Source organism: Clavelina lepadiformis, chromosome 5, assembly GCF_947623445.1.
Source record: "Clavelina lepadiformis chromosome 5, kaClaLepa1.1, whole genome shotgun sequence".
Classification (NCBI taxonomy): domain Eukaryota; kingdom Metazoa; phylum Chordata; class Ascidiacea; order Aplousobranchia; family Clavelinidae; genus Clavelina; species Clavelina lepadiformis.
Window position 1 is genome coordinate 19921700 of NC_135244.1, and position 15655 is coordinate 19937354.

Below are 15655 nucleotides of genomic sequence, written 5' to 3' on the forward strand. Positions count from 1 at the left end.
ATCGGTGAAACATGGTCTTTTATTGCGCATTTGTTCTTTCCAGAGCATTGTTATTAAATGTTTGATACCGATAGCGTGAGGTGGCACAACAAATAACGACTGAATTTCAAAAAAAGTCATTTCAACAAAAACCCAAACAAGAAAAAGTACGTGAACAAACGAAAAACATGACAAAACTTTGTAGAACTCGTTAAGAACTCAAGGATTTATGCAAGTAGCGGATGGAATAAAATGTAACAATAAGGTCTTTCTTTTAAGCTTTTTAATGAGATAGCCATCGTGTCTAGAAAGACAAACAAAGGTGTTTGAGGTCAATCAATAAAACTTTACTACAAAATTGTACACAAATGAAAAAAAGTTTCTTTTTTTGTCAAATGTAGTGTAATAACTTATACCAAGGATCACTATATCACACCAAACGCGCAAAAAATTCACAAAATAATTTACCAGTCAGCAATTGCTTGTTAAAAAGTTAAAATTAAATTATTTCACAAACATCGGGCGTTACACATGGTCATAAATCCAAAAAGACTTCTTGCAATGCGTGTTGAAATCACGACTGCATCGTGCTATAAATCGTCTGTCATACAGTTAGTACTACATGCAGTTAGACAAACATACGAAAGCTACCACTATGCTAAATAAGGGTGGCGGTTATTTTATGTTAAATCATATAAAAGCTAATTGATTAAGATCAGGCTATAATTAAGTTAGTGTAACTAAGTGTAGGCGATGTAATGCGAAATCATTCGTAACAGAGAGACGTATTACAGTAATTCAGATATCATTAACAGTATATTAACAGATATAAAAATCAATGCTGGATTGCAGGCGTTTAGTTGCCATTGACGTTTGCATAAAGAGCTTGAATCTGTTCCTGATAGTGGTTCTCCAGAGCTTTTCGCTTTAGTTTGAACGCGGCTGTGATTAGACCGTCCTCTGGCAACCATGGTTGTGGTTCGATGTAGATCTTCTGCGGAATTTCAAACTTTTGCAGTTTGGCTGTAACAGAATTATGTTCGTCGATTTACTTTCATGAGAAAGCCTATAATACTTGCCTTAACAACTGGACTGTAATGCGAATTCAGTATGGATTTTAATAAGCTTTAATTAGTATTCATAAATTACCAAGCGTTGCCTTGTCAAACAACTGCAAAATATCCTTAAAAATAAAGTAGATACAAATTTCTGGAAAATATTTTCGCATGTTTCGCAGTATGGGGCATTTTTAAAAGAGATATTTCTTGTGTTCATTACTCTAAACTTTTCGAAAACAAAAACTAATCTTTTTTCTTAAACTTACCAATTTTCGACGCTTCTTGAACAGCTTTTTTCAGTTCTTTTTCAACGACGTCTTCCTTGCAAAGATCGGTGATGCTCGGATGATTTCCTCCTTTGCCGGCAATTGCATTCCTTAAATTTTTCTCGTTGGGTACAATGAACGCAATGGCATAAGACTGAGTTCTGTCAGCAAAAATGTACAGCCATGGCTAGTAGACGTCGTTGTACAAGTTTTTTTTTTATAAGCACGTGAAATATTGGGATAAGACTAAGATGCGCTTACGCAGCCTGCAATTTTTGAGGGTGAAATTATACTCAGCCAAAATTTTTAAATTTTTATAGCCTTAAACGTTTATCAATTCTAAAACGAATGGAACATAAAATTGAATCCTCCTTTGGAGTTAAATAAGGATGTGAAAAGAATCGGCTGGCTATAACGCTTTGCACATATATTTCTATGAAAAATTTGGCTTGGTACGCTTACATAAAGACATGTGTACAAGATGAAAAACTGATCTACTAAAAAAGCGAACTAGTTCAACTTACCCATTTGCATATACCCACACATTGTCGATCAGGGCATTGGCTTTCAGTTTCGCTTCAATACTGCCAAGCGCAAGATATTCACCGTGGGACAGTTTGACCAAATCCTTCTTACGGTCTGTCATGAAAAAAATACTGGGTTAACGAAAGGAAATTTCTGACTTCAAAGAAGAAGTTAAAGCGCGCATTCTAAAAGCTAAAAGCGCACAAAACGATATCTGCCTACTATACAAAGCGTGCGGAATTTACCTATTATACGTATAGCACCATCATCGTCAATTTGTCCGATGTCCCCGGTTTTAAACCAACGCTGTCCATCGTCATCAACATAAAATTCTTCGGACGTTTTCTCCGGTTTTTTGAAGTATCCCTGCGTTATATTCGGTCCGCCGATATGGATCTCGCCTTGGGGGTGGGGTTTGTTAGACGGGGAATAACCGCCTAGGCAAAAAGATTTATTCAAATAAGTTTGCTTTTATTTGTGTCATTGGTTGGCTCTAGTGCTCCTCAGCTTTTGACTAAATAATAATTACTTAATCAAATTATAAAAAAAATTACTGCTGTGTTGTACGTAAGCACAATCCCATAAGAACTTATTAAGGGAAGAGATGTTTTTCTATGACAAGTATGTAAGTCGTTTGAATGAATGTACTATCCGATTCCAGTCTGTTAACGAAACAACGGTTTCTCTACATAACCCACCTTCTTCCCATGCCACAAGTTTAACCTCGCAGCATGGCAGCGGTGGACCGACTCTTCCCGTGCTGTAATCATCCAAGACCTGGTACAAGAATCGAAGAGATGTTGGTTTAAAGATAAAAGTACGCGGAGCAGACAATGCGCAGAAAATGTTATGAATAAAAACAGAATACTTTAATTACCTCGACAAACTATTGTAGCCCGCTGAATTATTTAACCCTAGAAACGCTTTTGTTTATTGAGTGTATCTGTCGCTACAATCATACCTGAGATACTGTCGTTGCCCCGCAAGTTTCTGTCAAACCGTATCCCTGGCCAATTGGACAACACATGCAGACGTTCATGAACCTCTGGGTCTGGGCGTCCATTGGGGCACCACCGGAAAGCAACGCACGCAGCCGACCACCGAGCAGAGCTTTAGTTTTCTTGAACAAAACCCTAGCCAAAGCAATAACCGTGTTTTCACATTTAAGTAGCTGTTAGCTTGCGCTGGTCCTCCAAAATGGTCAAGAATATGTTTGCGGATCGAAATCGTCAATAAGACGAAATAACAAGTTTATAAAAAGCAGGTCATCAACGGAAATCCTTTACGCTTGCTTGGTGTGTATGTCCTTGCTTTACTTTTAGTGATTACATCGCAATTAAGGCGCACGGTGCGTCTGTTGCAAAATTAATGAACGCACCTGTTAAGCAACGGTGTGTCGTATCCTCGTTCAACCTGCTTAAGCTTATAACCGTATGCCCAGTGGAAAGCCTTTCTAGCGGGTGGCAGCATTTCGTCAACGCCTTGCATTATCGCCTTTCTCATTCTTTCAACGATCTCCTGCAAATGCAAAGGCAAAAATCACGTTACAATCATCACGTCACAATACAGCTGTCATCAAAGTGACACGGTAAAACTGACCGGTACGGCGGCCATCAAGGTCGGTCTCAGAACGGATGCGTCGCCTTTGCTTCCCTTCTTGATTCTGCTCGAGCGGTCCGATAAAGTCAGTGGCGACGAATAACCGATCTTTGCGCCTCCGCAAATCATGATGTTTTCTTAAATGTAAATTTAATCGGTTTGATTTTGGAAACTGACTCCAGTGAAAACACCAGCGATATTTCTCAGGTCATAGGTGTCAAACTCCCGGCCCGCGGGCCACATCCGGCCCGCTTTACAATAAAACTTGGCCCGCAATGCTATTTTATACATTGAACTATTTCCGGCCCGCGAGATCATTGTGCAGTATAACTTACTTTTTTCAAGCAGAAACAAGATTATAACAAATCGCACAATACAGCAGCACAACAGTTGCCTCATCATGCGATAGAATAAATCGATTTATTCCCAGCCAAAACCGTCAAAAAAAAACAAAAATTTGGTGCTCTTTCGCTGACTGTTCCAATTCATATACTCGTGTCACGAAACGTTCAATCAAGTTTTATCCTTACGGCCCGCGGCGTTAAATAAGTTTTGAGTTTTGGCCCCTGATGCGATTGAGTTTGACACCCCTGTCTTAGGTAGAAGACATCTATCTTTGTATATTAGCTTCCGCAGTAGTGTGCTAAGTTGTATACCATGTATTGGCATCACATTCGACGGATTTCGTATCAGGATAGGTTAGGCTACTACTACAGGATGTAATAAAAGTTGATAAAAAATGTGTTGTTAGCAGTGGACGTAAAAAGCTCGTTAAACAATTCGGGGAATTTTTTATTACCTGCCGCGAGCTCTAGGACATGAGCAAGGGGAAGATAGCCGATGTATACGTCGGAGGTACTAAAAAAAAACAAGAGAAATCAGCTAAATTCACATTAAAAGAAACAAAGAAAAATGCTAGAGCAGTAAAACTTATAGCGGCGAGTTAAGCTATTAAAAATCAAGTTAAGACTTAAATTAATTGAGAGTAACCAAACAAGCACTATCAGTCAAAGGAAAATAAACAGGCCTAAAGCTAAATATTTACTTCAGGTCGGGCACTCTGGTACTTATTCCACTCATACCAGCAACGAAATTCGAATGATTGATAAGGACACCTTTGGGGTCGCCTGATTGTCCGCTGGTGTACATGACAATAGCCAAGTCATCAGGATTTGGTTCGCTTCGTTCGCAATTTCGACCTTCTTCAGTGGCGCCGGATTTCTCAATCTGCGTCGTAATTATTAAAAACACAATAACAATGAGAACTGAGGCTTGCTGTTTAAAATAACAACTTTTTGAGAAGCGCCGGCAACAGCCCGGTAATTGGCATTGTGGTCAAAATGCAATATAAACAATTGCGCTTTGTAAAGCTTTTATTACGAAGTGTCTATTACTGTATTGTATCGTGGGCTGGCGTCACAAAGAATGTCAAACATATTCACGCGCACCGACATATAAATACGTCGGAATGCGTGTTTACCAATAGAAAATTGCTAAACAAAGGCGGGAAAATGAAAAAATCATTGACTTCCTGTAATACAAAGAAGAGATAACGACACTACTTTCAATTTCGTTCCACCAACAATGGTTTTTGTCGACGATAAATCAGACAAAATAGGAGGTTGAAAAATTTTTTCACAATTTAATCGAACTAGTATCAGGGTTAAACTTTAAATCGTAAAATACAAATGGCACAGGACGAAGTGAACAAAATTAAAGCACTTGCCTCTTTGAATGGGTGTAGTTTTACATTGCTTGGAACATCAGCGGTTAATTTGGTGTCTTCAACGTATATGACGTCAGTGACGGTCGGTAGGTTAGACAAACATTTCTGCAAAGCAAATCTTTAGTGAGTTCGGCGGTCAGGTTCTGTACACATTGGTTGACTTACAATCTAAAAATAGAACCTTACACATGATTGAACGGGGACTGAATAAATAATGATCTTTTGAAAAGTTCGAAGGAAATTCTTTCGGTAATGATCAAATACTACTACTAGTACATAAAAATAGCCGCACTACGATATCCAACATGCGTTTACTTGCATAGTTGTTTACTTACGCTGAGTCGAGTGTTGTACAAAGTGGCGCTGGTAATGACATGTGATACTTCCGTTTCATTCAGTGCATGCGAAATTCCTTCTTCACCCAGTGTGGCGTAGACGGTAACGACCGGAAAATTATTTCGAAAGCAACCCTGGGAGAAGTTATTGAAGTAAGGTAACCAGGTCCACGACCAAAGCATTATCGTAAATGCAAATCTACAGATAGTACAGTGGTTGCCTAAGCGTACAAAATTGAACATAGTTGCATACTAGTCACTGTTTGCATATTAAGGAATTCGTACATGAACAGCAATCATCCATTCTGCTCTGGTTTCAAGAAACAGGGCAATCTTTTCTTTTGGCTTTTGACCAGTGAGTGTCAGTCCTCTACCAAAATTGACCATTCTTTCATAAACTTGACCGAATGTTTCCCATTTGTAATCACCAAATATTGCCTGGATATTAGAAAAAATTAACACAACACATAAAGCTTCTAGTTTACTCAATTTCAATGAAGTAGATGTTTCCAACACTGGGTTTTAAATAGTTATGATTAAACCATTAATCAGCTTACCTTTTTAAAAACCTTTCCACCTGGTTGTCTTTCATCTTCTTCGGACAAAAATTCACGAGTACCCAGGCAAGGAAGAGCAGCATATCTTCTCGCAGCTCCTTCGAAGACTTTTCCAATCGTCCTGTGGCCATCATATGCTGAATCCATTAACCGGTCCATAGACTCAATGCAGCGATATGACGACGCTATCAAATGAAGATGACATTATGAATGTCTTCTGTTGTTAATTGTCAAAAATTTGAAAAACTTTTGAGATGTGTGAAGACATTTCTGACAACTATGCCCACCTGGGTCACTCGTCACCGATTTTGCCTTCAGCTTTCTGGTCATGTTTTTTACTTTTTCTTTCAATTCAGGGGGAATGAATCTTTCCAGTAAAATCCAAGGTACAAACGAAACTACACCAAATAACCACTGCAGTGTACATAAAATAGGTTTCACAGGCGAATCTACAAAAACAGATTAAGTTCAATTTGGGAAAGCATCGAATACCCACTACCTTTTTCGCAAGGGTTTAAGAGCAGAAAAGCATGCACCTATCTAGTTAAAAAGTAATTTCTAGTTATCTGATTGCAATTATTAAATTTTGTTACATTATCTTGCATATGCATGCAGCACATATGCAAAAAATAAAATAATCAAACAGAGAAAAAAATTAAACTTCTAATAATAAAATTTAAAACAAAAATGCTCTAGGCCAGATACATTTTCTGTGCATGTTTTACTTAGTCATGTGATGTGCAACGTTTAGGTGATCTTAACCTACTATGCTTGCAACATGACAGAATTTGGCACGCTAGGAATTAATGACACACTGCACACAAGGCATGAGTGTGTCAACTACATACAATATTACTCAGAGCAATAAATCAATTGATGATTTTGCCAGGATATGAAGTAATCAGTGATATGTAGAAAGAAACGTCCACATGGGTTGAGTTTTATAAAATAAAAGTTTCCTCAAATCAATGCTGAGATATGAACAAAAATTTCTTCCCGACTTGGCTTTCAGGGCAATTATGTGATTCAAATCTAACCTAAATTATGATGAAAGCAATTAAAGTGGCCTTCACTAAAATTAAAATAACACATCTAAAATCATTTCTATTCAATAAACATGTCAGTCATCTACCAGTAGCTGATTAATTACATTTGTGACAAAAGTTTCAAGAGACACTGCTGTCCATAAACACAATGACAAATCTAGATGATGTTGCTAATACAGAACACAACTGATTACAAAAGGAGTCACATGATGGATATCACCCTGCTGGAGACAAATAACATACTAGTTTCACTGATTTCACTCAGGTCCGACACCAGAGTAGCAATAAATTGCAAGATTTAAGCAATAAATCTGGTTGTTAAACACCATATGTAAACACACGCAACTAGGTTAATGACTCCAAGCTAAACCGATGTGTAACACCTGTAACATAGCTTCATACTGTACATGACTTACGTTTTAAACAAATACCTCAGAGGCAGATAGTATATATCCGGTATGAATAATAACTATACGATTTAAAATCAAGTCTGCCAAACTTATCGTCTTCATAGTTCATGCAAAATAAATACAGCAGCACCATTAACCCTTTGCGGTCCACCTACATCCCTGGGATGATAAACAAAATTATGTAATGCTGTCCACCTACATCCCTAGGATGACTTTTGTGTACAGCGGTTTTTACGGGTCTACCTACATTCTAAGAATGTTACAACATTTATTATCGATTTCGGAACACAGTAGATGGTATTTTTTAGGGTTTTACCCTGACTTTTGTTAAGTTGAAGTGAATTTGGAACTGGAAACCAGTTAGTAAAACTGGGCTAGGCAAGGGCATTTCTTGCACTCAGCTATAATGAATTTTGCTTGTTATTGTATTTTATTACTACCTTACAGACGAGAGTTGTAGTAAATAGTATTGGATTGTTTATAGTAAAATGGCTGCTAGAAGGTTTAGTGCTAATGATGTACTTGAAATGCTTGATTCTGAAGATGAAAATAATTCAGACATGGAGGTTGATGAAGAGAGTGATTTTTCTGATTCAGATATGGAAATGAGTTATGATGGGAGCTCTGATCCTGATGAGCACTCAGACAGTGATGGATCTACCTCTAATGATGTTGTAGACTCTAATGGATGGAGAGTATGGCATGATAATGACAGTGATTTTCCTCATCACCCATTTACAGCTACTGATGTGGGACCAAACTTGGAAAAGATCCCAAAAACAGAATTGGAATATTTTCAAAATTTTATGTCGGATGAAATATTTATGGAAATTTTGGTGGCAACAAATGCATATGCAACAATACGACTACAGAAAAAAAGATTTGTAAAGAGTTCTGTATGGTATGGTTGGCAAGATTTAACTTTGCCTGAATTAAAGAAAATTTGTCGCGTCAAGATCTGCCGTTTACATCGAGGATCGTGATGCATTTAGTTGGCAAGCTGCTGTCAAAAGTCAGAGCAAGTGGTTATCATATATATACAGACCGGTTTTATACAAGCTACACTCTAGCAAAAGAACTGCTTCAGAATAAAATCCACCTTACTGGAACTATCCAGAAGAATAGGGTTGGACTACCCACTGAAGTAAAGCGTTTGCGATTGAAAAATTTACAGTTGAAAGCATACCGTCATCCAGAAAATATTCTAACACTTGGATGGCAAGATAGACGCTTGATACTGATGCTCAGCACCTGGCACAATGTGGACACTGCACCCCACAGTCGTTGGCGAAATGGGAGGCAGGAAGATGTAGAGAAACCTGATGTAATCCGTGATTACACAGCTAACATGGGCGCAGTTGATCATTCTGATCATTACTGCGCATCATACTCCTTCACACGAAAAACGCTGCGGTGGTGGAGAAAGCTATTTTTCTGGTTGGTTGAAGTATGCATGGTTAACTCATTCTTGGTTTACAAGGAGATGCAACACATTAGAGATTCAAGACACCTACAATATAGAAACAAGGTGATTGTGCAACTAATAGGAGACGTCCGCAACAGGAAACCGAAACGAGGAAGGCCAAGTGAAAACGATTCTGCTGAGCGCCTCAACAAATCACCACATTTCATCAAAAAAGGAGCAAGAGGTCACACAAAGAATTGCATGGTTTGCAACACCAAAGAACAAAGGAAAACCACCTTATTCTTTTGTGAAACATGCCAAAGAAAACCTGGTCTTCATCCAGGAGAATGCTTCAAAAAATATCACACCCAAGTCACCTACAAAGACTGACCAAAGTCCAGGCGTCATACAGGAGTTCACCAGAAAATTTCAACAGTGTGATAAGAGTGTGTTAATTTTACTTGTAAACAAACTGCATTTGTGTTTCAATAAACGTCAGTACTGTTTGAAATATGTGATACCTTTTGTCTAGAAAATACATGATGCAAAAAATTGAAAAAAATGCAAAAAACTGCGAAAAATAGCACTTTTAAAAACGCTAAAAAAAAAAAAACTAAAAAAAATTTCGCCAAAAAAATTTCACATCCGTACTCTACACATGAAAAACTACCCAAAAATGCAATAAAAAAAAATTGGACCTAGACTGACCGAAACGGTAAAAATAAATTGGACCGCAAAGGGTTAAATGCAATGAAATGAAACTATACTTTTCATTGCCACCACGCTAATTCTACAAGAAATCTTTTGATAACCTATGTAACCAAACCCTAAATTTCTAAAGCAAATGTATAATTAATGTTGTTCAAATGAAGAAAACGCAATTACGTGAAGCAAGCAAGCAAAATAATTACTTACAGATGCGATGAGAAACACAGTACAGCGTGCAATAATATTCAACTCACCCATACTGCGAGTCTTTCCACACTCCTTGCTTTTCAAAGTCCAGAGTTCAGACAACCTACCTCGCTCCAAACAAGCCTAAGGCGATCAAATGTGAAGCAGCAACTAATCAAAACGACTTTAGTCTAACGATTTTTCAAGTACAGTAGGTCAGCTAAAAAGGTTGGACTTTTATCAGATACAAACCACACGCAAACAGAAGCCAGCCGGGTTCAGCAAGTGGTTGTGAAAGAGGCCGACAAGTCGTCAAAGCTATGGACTTTGACCGGTAACGTAGACGGATAAGCAAGACCGACGCGAATTTTTGTCCAGTCTGGATATGTGTTTGCCGTAAACAACAGATTTCAAGCAAGTGGTCTTTTACGCACAACACAGGCTCCAACCATACATCGCTTTAAATGTCTCAGAAAAAGTACATACTAAATTTGCCCATAAAATTACACTTGAGGTAACTACTACTTGGCGTTATTTGGTTTGACGATCATACCGTACACTCTTTCTAACTTGGGCGAAATAATGTTCCTTGTGTTAGCGGCGAGCCACACTATTGACAAACTCGATAATACAAATTTGAGCTGATTCATCGAATCTGATCAGTGATCACGCTGAGATCCATTTGGAATCAAAACAGTAAAAAGCCATTACAAGCCAAAGGTCTAGTTTACAAGTCGTGTACAGGAGCAACAACAAACAACGGGCCCGAAGCACCTTCATCCCAACTGAATAATTCAAACTGAGACGTAATTTAAGAATGCACGGCTATTTACGCGTTCCATAATGAACGTCGTTTTAAAGTCGAAGCGGCATCAGCACTTACCGATTTTGCAACCTTAGTCTCTAATTTAAAGACTAATTGAGCTATACAGTAAAATCGCCGTTAAAACAGTATTCTGTTACAAGTTTACTTAAGTACGCTTGGTATTTGTAGGATAGTAATTAACTAATTACGCTGTTTAAGTATATGCACAGCGCCGGAACCACGTGGTCAAAAATTAATACGTAAAAACACGTCAGAAAAAACAATTGTCGTTGCGGAAATGTTTTTGCGCAAATGATTACGAAAGTGTGACTCAACGATTTCGTCATTATTACCTGGCTATTATTAAACAGGCCCCCCTCTACATTCGTCACGCCGAAGTTACGTACGTGCAATTACTAATAGCTCAATATTTGACGGCTGAAGAAATGGGAATCCAACGATATAGCTTGCATACAGTATACTGGAATAATCCCATCACACAAGAGACCGATATATGAGTTGCGAATGATTTGAAAAGTTTGGGTTGGTTAGTATGGGTATCAGTATTCAATAAAATTGAAAAATTTGCCAAAACGTTTGGTTAGAATGCTTACTACGGTGTTTCAGTTATTCCAGCGTTGGAATTAACAAACGAGCTCCGATGACATTACACAAGAAAACGCATGAAATATTACGCTGTGTCTTGAAAAACACGGTCATCTGAACGGCCTGCGGATTACATCATAAAAACTCTGTGCGGGAGACATTCTTCACCATTCGAAGCTAAATCGAAACGTTGTTAATTTGAGATCTAAAGTAGGCTATACTATACAATACCTTCACTCTATCGGTAAAAATTACGAAATAAAGTTTCCATCAGAGTTAGCGAGGCCTAAGTCCACTACAACCCAAAACCATTGGAAAAAATAGATAAATATTGACAGGTAGTGTTCCAACCTTTGCACGTCTAGAATATTTTAACATACCTTAAGGAAGATGCTAGTCTACTGTTTGTTTAGTGTTAATGATTAATCTAATGGCAAATCTTGCTGCTATATTACGCGGCAAATTTAGCTCAGACTAAGCCCAAACATTTCATTAATTCTACTCCACGTATGTAAGAGGCTAAAACCACAACTCCAAAGTTCACAACACGTCCTGTAATCGAATAGCTGCATGTTATCTTGTACACTGTACAGTACATTGTCAAAACGTGACCATAAGTAACCCCTTTCAGCGTATCTCGGCAGCGAGCACGCGTTCGATGAGTCTAAAGTTCAAAATATAGCGCGCCACGACCATTGATACAAAGGTTACTACAGGCTACTCAGGCTGTTGTGGCCAATGACAGCGTGACATTTGATTGTGGACAGGTGGGCGTAAATTACAACGGTCAAAATTGAACTGGCCTCTGCTCACATCAACTACTGCAATTAGTCCATATCACAAACACAAGAATTAAAACTAAATGTCTTTTCCAGTTAAGCCTACCATAGGTAGAATGACTCAAGTCTACATGAAAGTCTGTTGTAGGGACTTGTCTTGTGTTCTTTTGTTTAAAAACTTGACTTGTGTCAACGTGGCAAGTTTAGCTTGCTTTGCTCCAGTCCAAATTAAATGAAGTCATTATAGAATCGGTTTGTTGTTTGCGAAATAATTTCTTCAAAGATCACATTGCAATATATTCTGTGCAAAACGCCATAACCATATATGGCGTAACATTAAGGGTCATTTGTATAATTACATAACGTGTGGCCTATTCCGACAACGTAAAACAACAAGTTAATCATAAATTGTGACTTGGAATGATTTAAGACTTTGGCATTATTTTGGGAATGTAATTACAATGACTCGACGTGACTTGTACTTGCGCTGTTAGTGACTTGACTGTTTTCTTAACCACTGAGACTACTTGCAAATTTAGTCAATCACTGTCAGTTACAATTCACGAACATTTTGTATGTCTCAACTGTTAATTCTGGTGCCGGAGTTCACTAGTATGTCAAAGTAGTCGAGTGTATGGTAAAGCCTGTACGGTAAACTATATGCTCTATAAACACTAAACAGCTGCCGCTTACTGTATCAGTGTTAGTCAGCAATCATAGTTTATCAGTTGCGTATTATTATTATAAATCGCGTTTAAGAGAAGGCGAAGTTTGCCAGATAGGCCAAAAGTTTTTGGAGTGACTAGTTCACCGTAAGTAGGTCAAGCAGCCCGTTGTTAAAGATAGGCGGTTAGGTTAGGAGAATGGGTACGCAAAAAGTCGATTTGAGTTATTTAGAGTTTAATTTAAGTTAGGTTTAGATTAGTAGGAAAATTTGTTTTAGGTTTAGGTTACTATGTTACAACATTAAGTTAAGCTAACAAGAAACTATGAGGAATAATTTTGAATGTGCAATTTCATCGGAAGTAATAGTGACAGCCAAAAACTTTCCCGCTTGGCCACTGACAGCAAAATGGGCGCTGTATGCATTAAAAACGCCTCTAAAACAGGAATTCCTATATATAGGCTACCTATATAGGAATCTTTTGACCAAATTGCAATGAACGCGGTGCAATAGTGCGTTAGTTCTGTATGTTTATGAACCAAAGTGTTTATGTCATTAAGTCGCTAAAAAGAAGGGAAATAACAAACGCTTTCTTACGTCATTAAGGTAAAATTTTGACCGATCTGTATGTTAAAATATTTAACCAGAGTGCCGAATCGAAGCGATAGGAGTGCCCAGTTCGCTTCTGTCGTAATGCCTTTTAGCTGCGCTGGGAAAGTTAACGTAGGCTACAGACAAGAATGACCGGGGGAACAGGCACTGGCATTTTAAACTAGACTGAAGCAAGCTTTTGAAAAAATTTTGGCTGCAACTATTTTGCCGAAAAAATTGTTCGTTGGAAGCCATTTTTTGAGATATCTTGATTACCGAACTTGAACAAATGTCAAAACATTGTGACCTACACTTGAACTAAATATACCTTGTAATCTAAATATAACTTCAATTAAACCCTTAATAGTTAAAATCCACTTTTTGTATGCCCAATGCCCATTCTCCTAATCTAACAGCAAGCCGCGCGATCTTCTAACAGTGAAATGGTCACTTCAAAAATTTTGGCCCTCCCTCGGGCCACAATCCTAAATATGCCACTGGCGATAATGACATGAGCTTGATTATGTGATGGTGATTATTATGTCTTTTGGGTTTGATGGTCATGTACCACAATGTAGTTAATATTTTGCACGTTTTAATAAAGACCGCGAAGCTTTGCCACTTTCCCCCTCTCGTTGACTGTGTGTTAGCATATTTTCGATCTTCTATAATAATTCGGCAACAGGCGCTCCTCGAACCAGAGCAAAGGAGAAAAGAACCAAAAATGTTGAAAGAAATTCACCAGGAGCTGCGAGCCTATCGAAGGATAGTACAAACCACGACCCAAACGAGCAACAGTTGAAGCGAAAAAAAAGCCGATGGAGCAAAAGGGAGGTCACAAACGAGAAATCCAGCGATAGCCAGGAAAAACTTATAATACAACGAAGTAACAACTCTCGGACCCAACGAGACTTTTCCCATCTTCCGCTAGACGAAACGGTAAACGTACGATGCGCATGCAGTGAAGTGCTTACATTTCGAAGAAGTGCTAACGAAAAGGAAGAAACGACTCCAGATTTTGATAAACCCGTCTTTTGCACAAACTGTAATTCAGCCTACATAAGATGTCATTGCACCGAGTTCTCGATCCAATGTGTTAGAGACAGATATTGTATATATAGATTTGATTGCTGCCATGTTACCTATAAACCGAACAAAACAGAACTTAACTTACTGTAAATTGAACTGAATTTTTCGTGTCTACTTAAATTTGAACGTGTTTCCGATCACTTATAAGAAATAATTTGTTTTCTTTGCAGTTTAAAATGTGCTTCACGAAGTAATCTTTGTCCTTTTCGAACTGTCAACGACACCCTTTTTTTCGCTATAAATTTTTTTTACTTTGTTTGTTGAACGTGTCCTTACACAGTTTAAGAGCGTTTTAATAAACCAAAAACAGATCTACTATAATAATTCAGCTGTAAGAAGTACAAGTTAGCACCATCTTTTTCGCTACCCACTGTCAATGAAGAAAAATAAATGAAACACGATACGATGTCAAAATCTGATGTACTTGTGAATGAGCGTTTTGATCAGGTACTCTGGTAGTAGCATAGAATACGCTATTGTTGTTAGATTTCTATGGTAGTAGTGGTACTTATCTTACAGGATAAAAGTTTATAAGTTGAAAATTTTTTGTAAGAGCCGAGAAATAGGTATGGTTTATAGCAGGGCTTCCCAAACTTTTTTGCTCGCGACCCCTTTCAAACTTCTGAAGTTTTCCGCGACCCTTCACGTTTAAATTGATAAGCAGTGCGAAATATACATTAGTCATTAGTGACATTTATTGAGATGCAAAGACTGAATTCAAGCCACCAGTACTCAAAGCCTACTTACTACTTTACACATATGTAGGCTACTGCAAACAAAAAAGCACACACATTTATTCAGTGTGATTGGTCCGACTGCTTTCTGCTACAAAGCAAGTCCAGCCGTGGCTCAATATCTGTTAATGCTGGTCTCAAGGCGGTTTCTATGTTTATTAGGCTGGAAGTATATTTTGTTTTGATTGTATTTTGTACTTCGTGTAAAATTGGTATACGCTCTGCGACCCCTGACGTTCGTTACGCGACCCCTTGCGGGGTCGCGACTCCCAGTTTGGGAAGCCCTGGTTTATAGTACTTATAAGAGCATTACGCTATAAACTCAACATGACTTACTTCATTAAAAAATTTAGCAATCCTGGAAAACGGTGGATTAATTTATACTTCTTGATTTTTGTAGCTTACATTTTTTATCAGAATTCGGTTGTTAATGGTGCTCTCATATATGGGAAAGCACCGAAGCACCGTTACTCTTTACTTGAGTATTCAAATGTTTTGGGAATGCAAGCTCAGGGTTAAAGTTTTTTTAGATTTTTCTAGTGTTTAAGAGGCGTAAGTAATAATAAATATTTTTAGTAGCTGGTAAA

At 38.0% G+C, this 15655-nt stretch overlaps 1 protein-coding gene across 1 annotated transcript; it reads right to left on the reverse strand.

Annotated features, from left to right (window-relative positions):
* Positions 1–10459, reverse strand: LOC143458761 (long-chain-fatty-acid--CoA ligase 4-like). The gene is made up of 16 exons (XM_076955617.1): positions 9869–10459; positions 6333–6494; positions 6046–6230; positions 5774–5926; positions 5489–5623; positions 5154–5258; positions 4473–4654; positions 4227–4285; positions 3428–3564; positions 3207–3346; positions 2790–2961; positions 2527–2605; positions 2074–2265; positions 1828–1942; positions 1304–1464; positions 1–1002 (listed from the first exon to the last, which is right to left on the reverse strand). Exons 1-16 carry the CDS (start codon positions 9870–9872, stop codon positions 836–838), a joined length of 2148 nt encoding a protein of 715 aa, XP_076811732.1. The 5' UTR covers positions 9873–10459; the 3' UTR covers positions 1–835.
* Positions 10460–15655: the final 5196 nt, after the last annotated feature.

Excerpts from the sequence above, each read along its gene's own strand:
- LOC143458761 (XM_076955617.1), bottom strand. Across the intron at positions 5,927-6,045 it reads GTGGAAAGGTTTTTAAAAAG|GCAATATTTGGTGATTACAA; the intron begins GTAAGCTGATTA and ends TCTAATATCCAG. Across the intron at positions 2,962-3,206 it reads GACACACCGTTGCTTAACAG|GGTTTTGTTCAAGAAAACTA; the intron begins GTGCGTTCATTA and ends TGCTTTGGCTAG.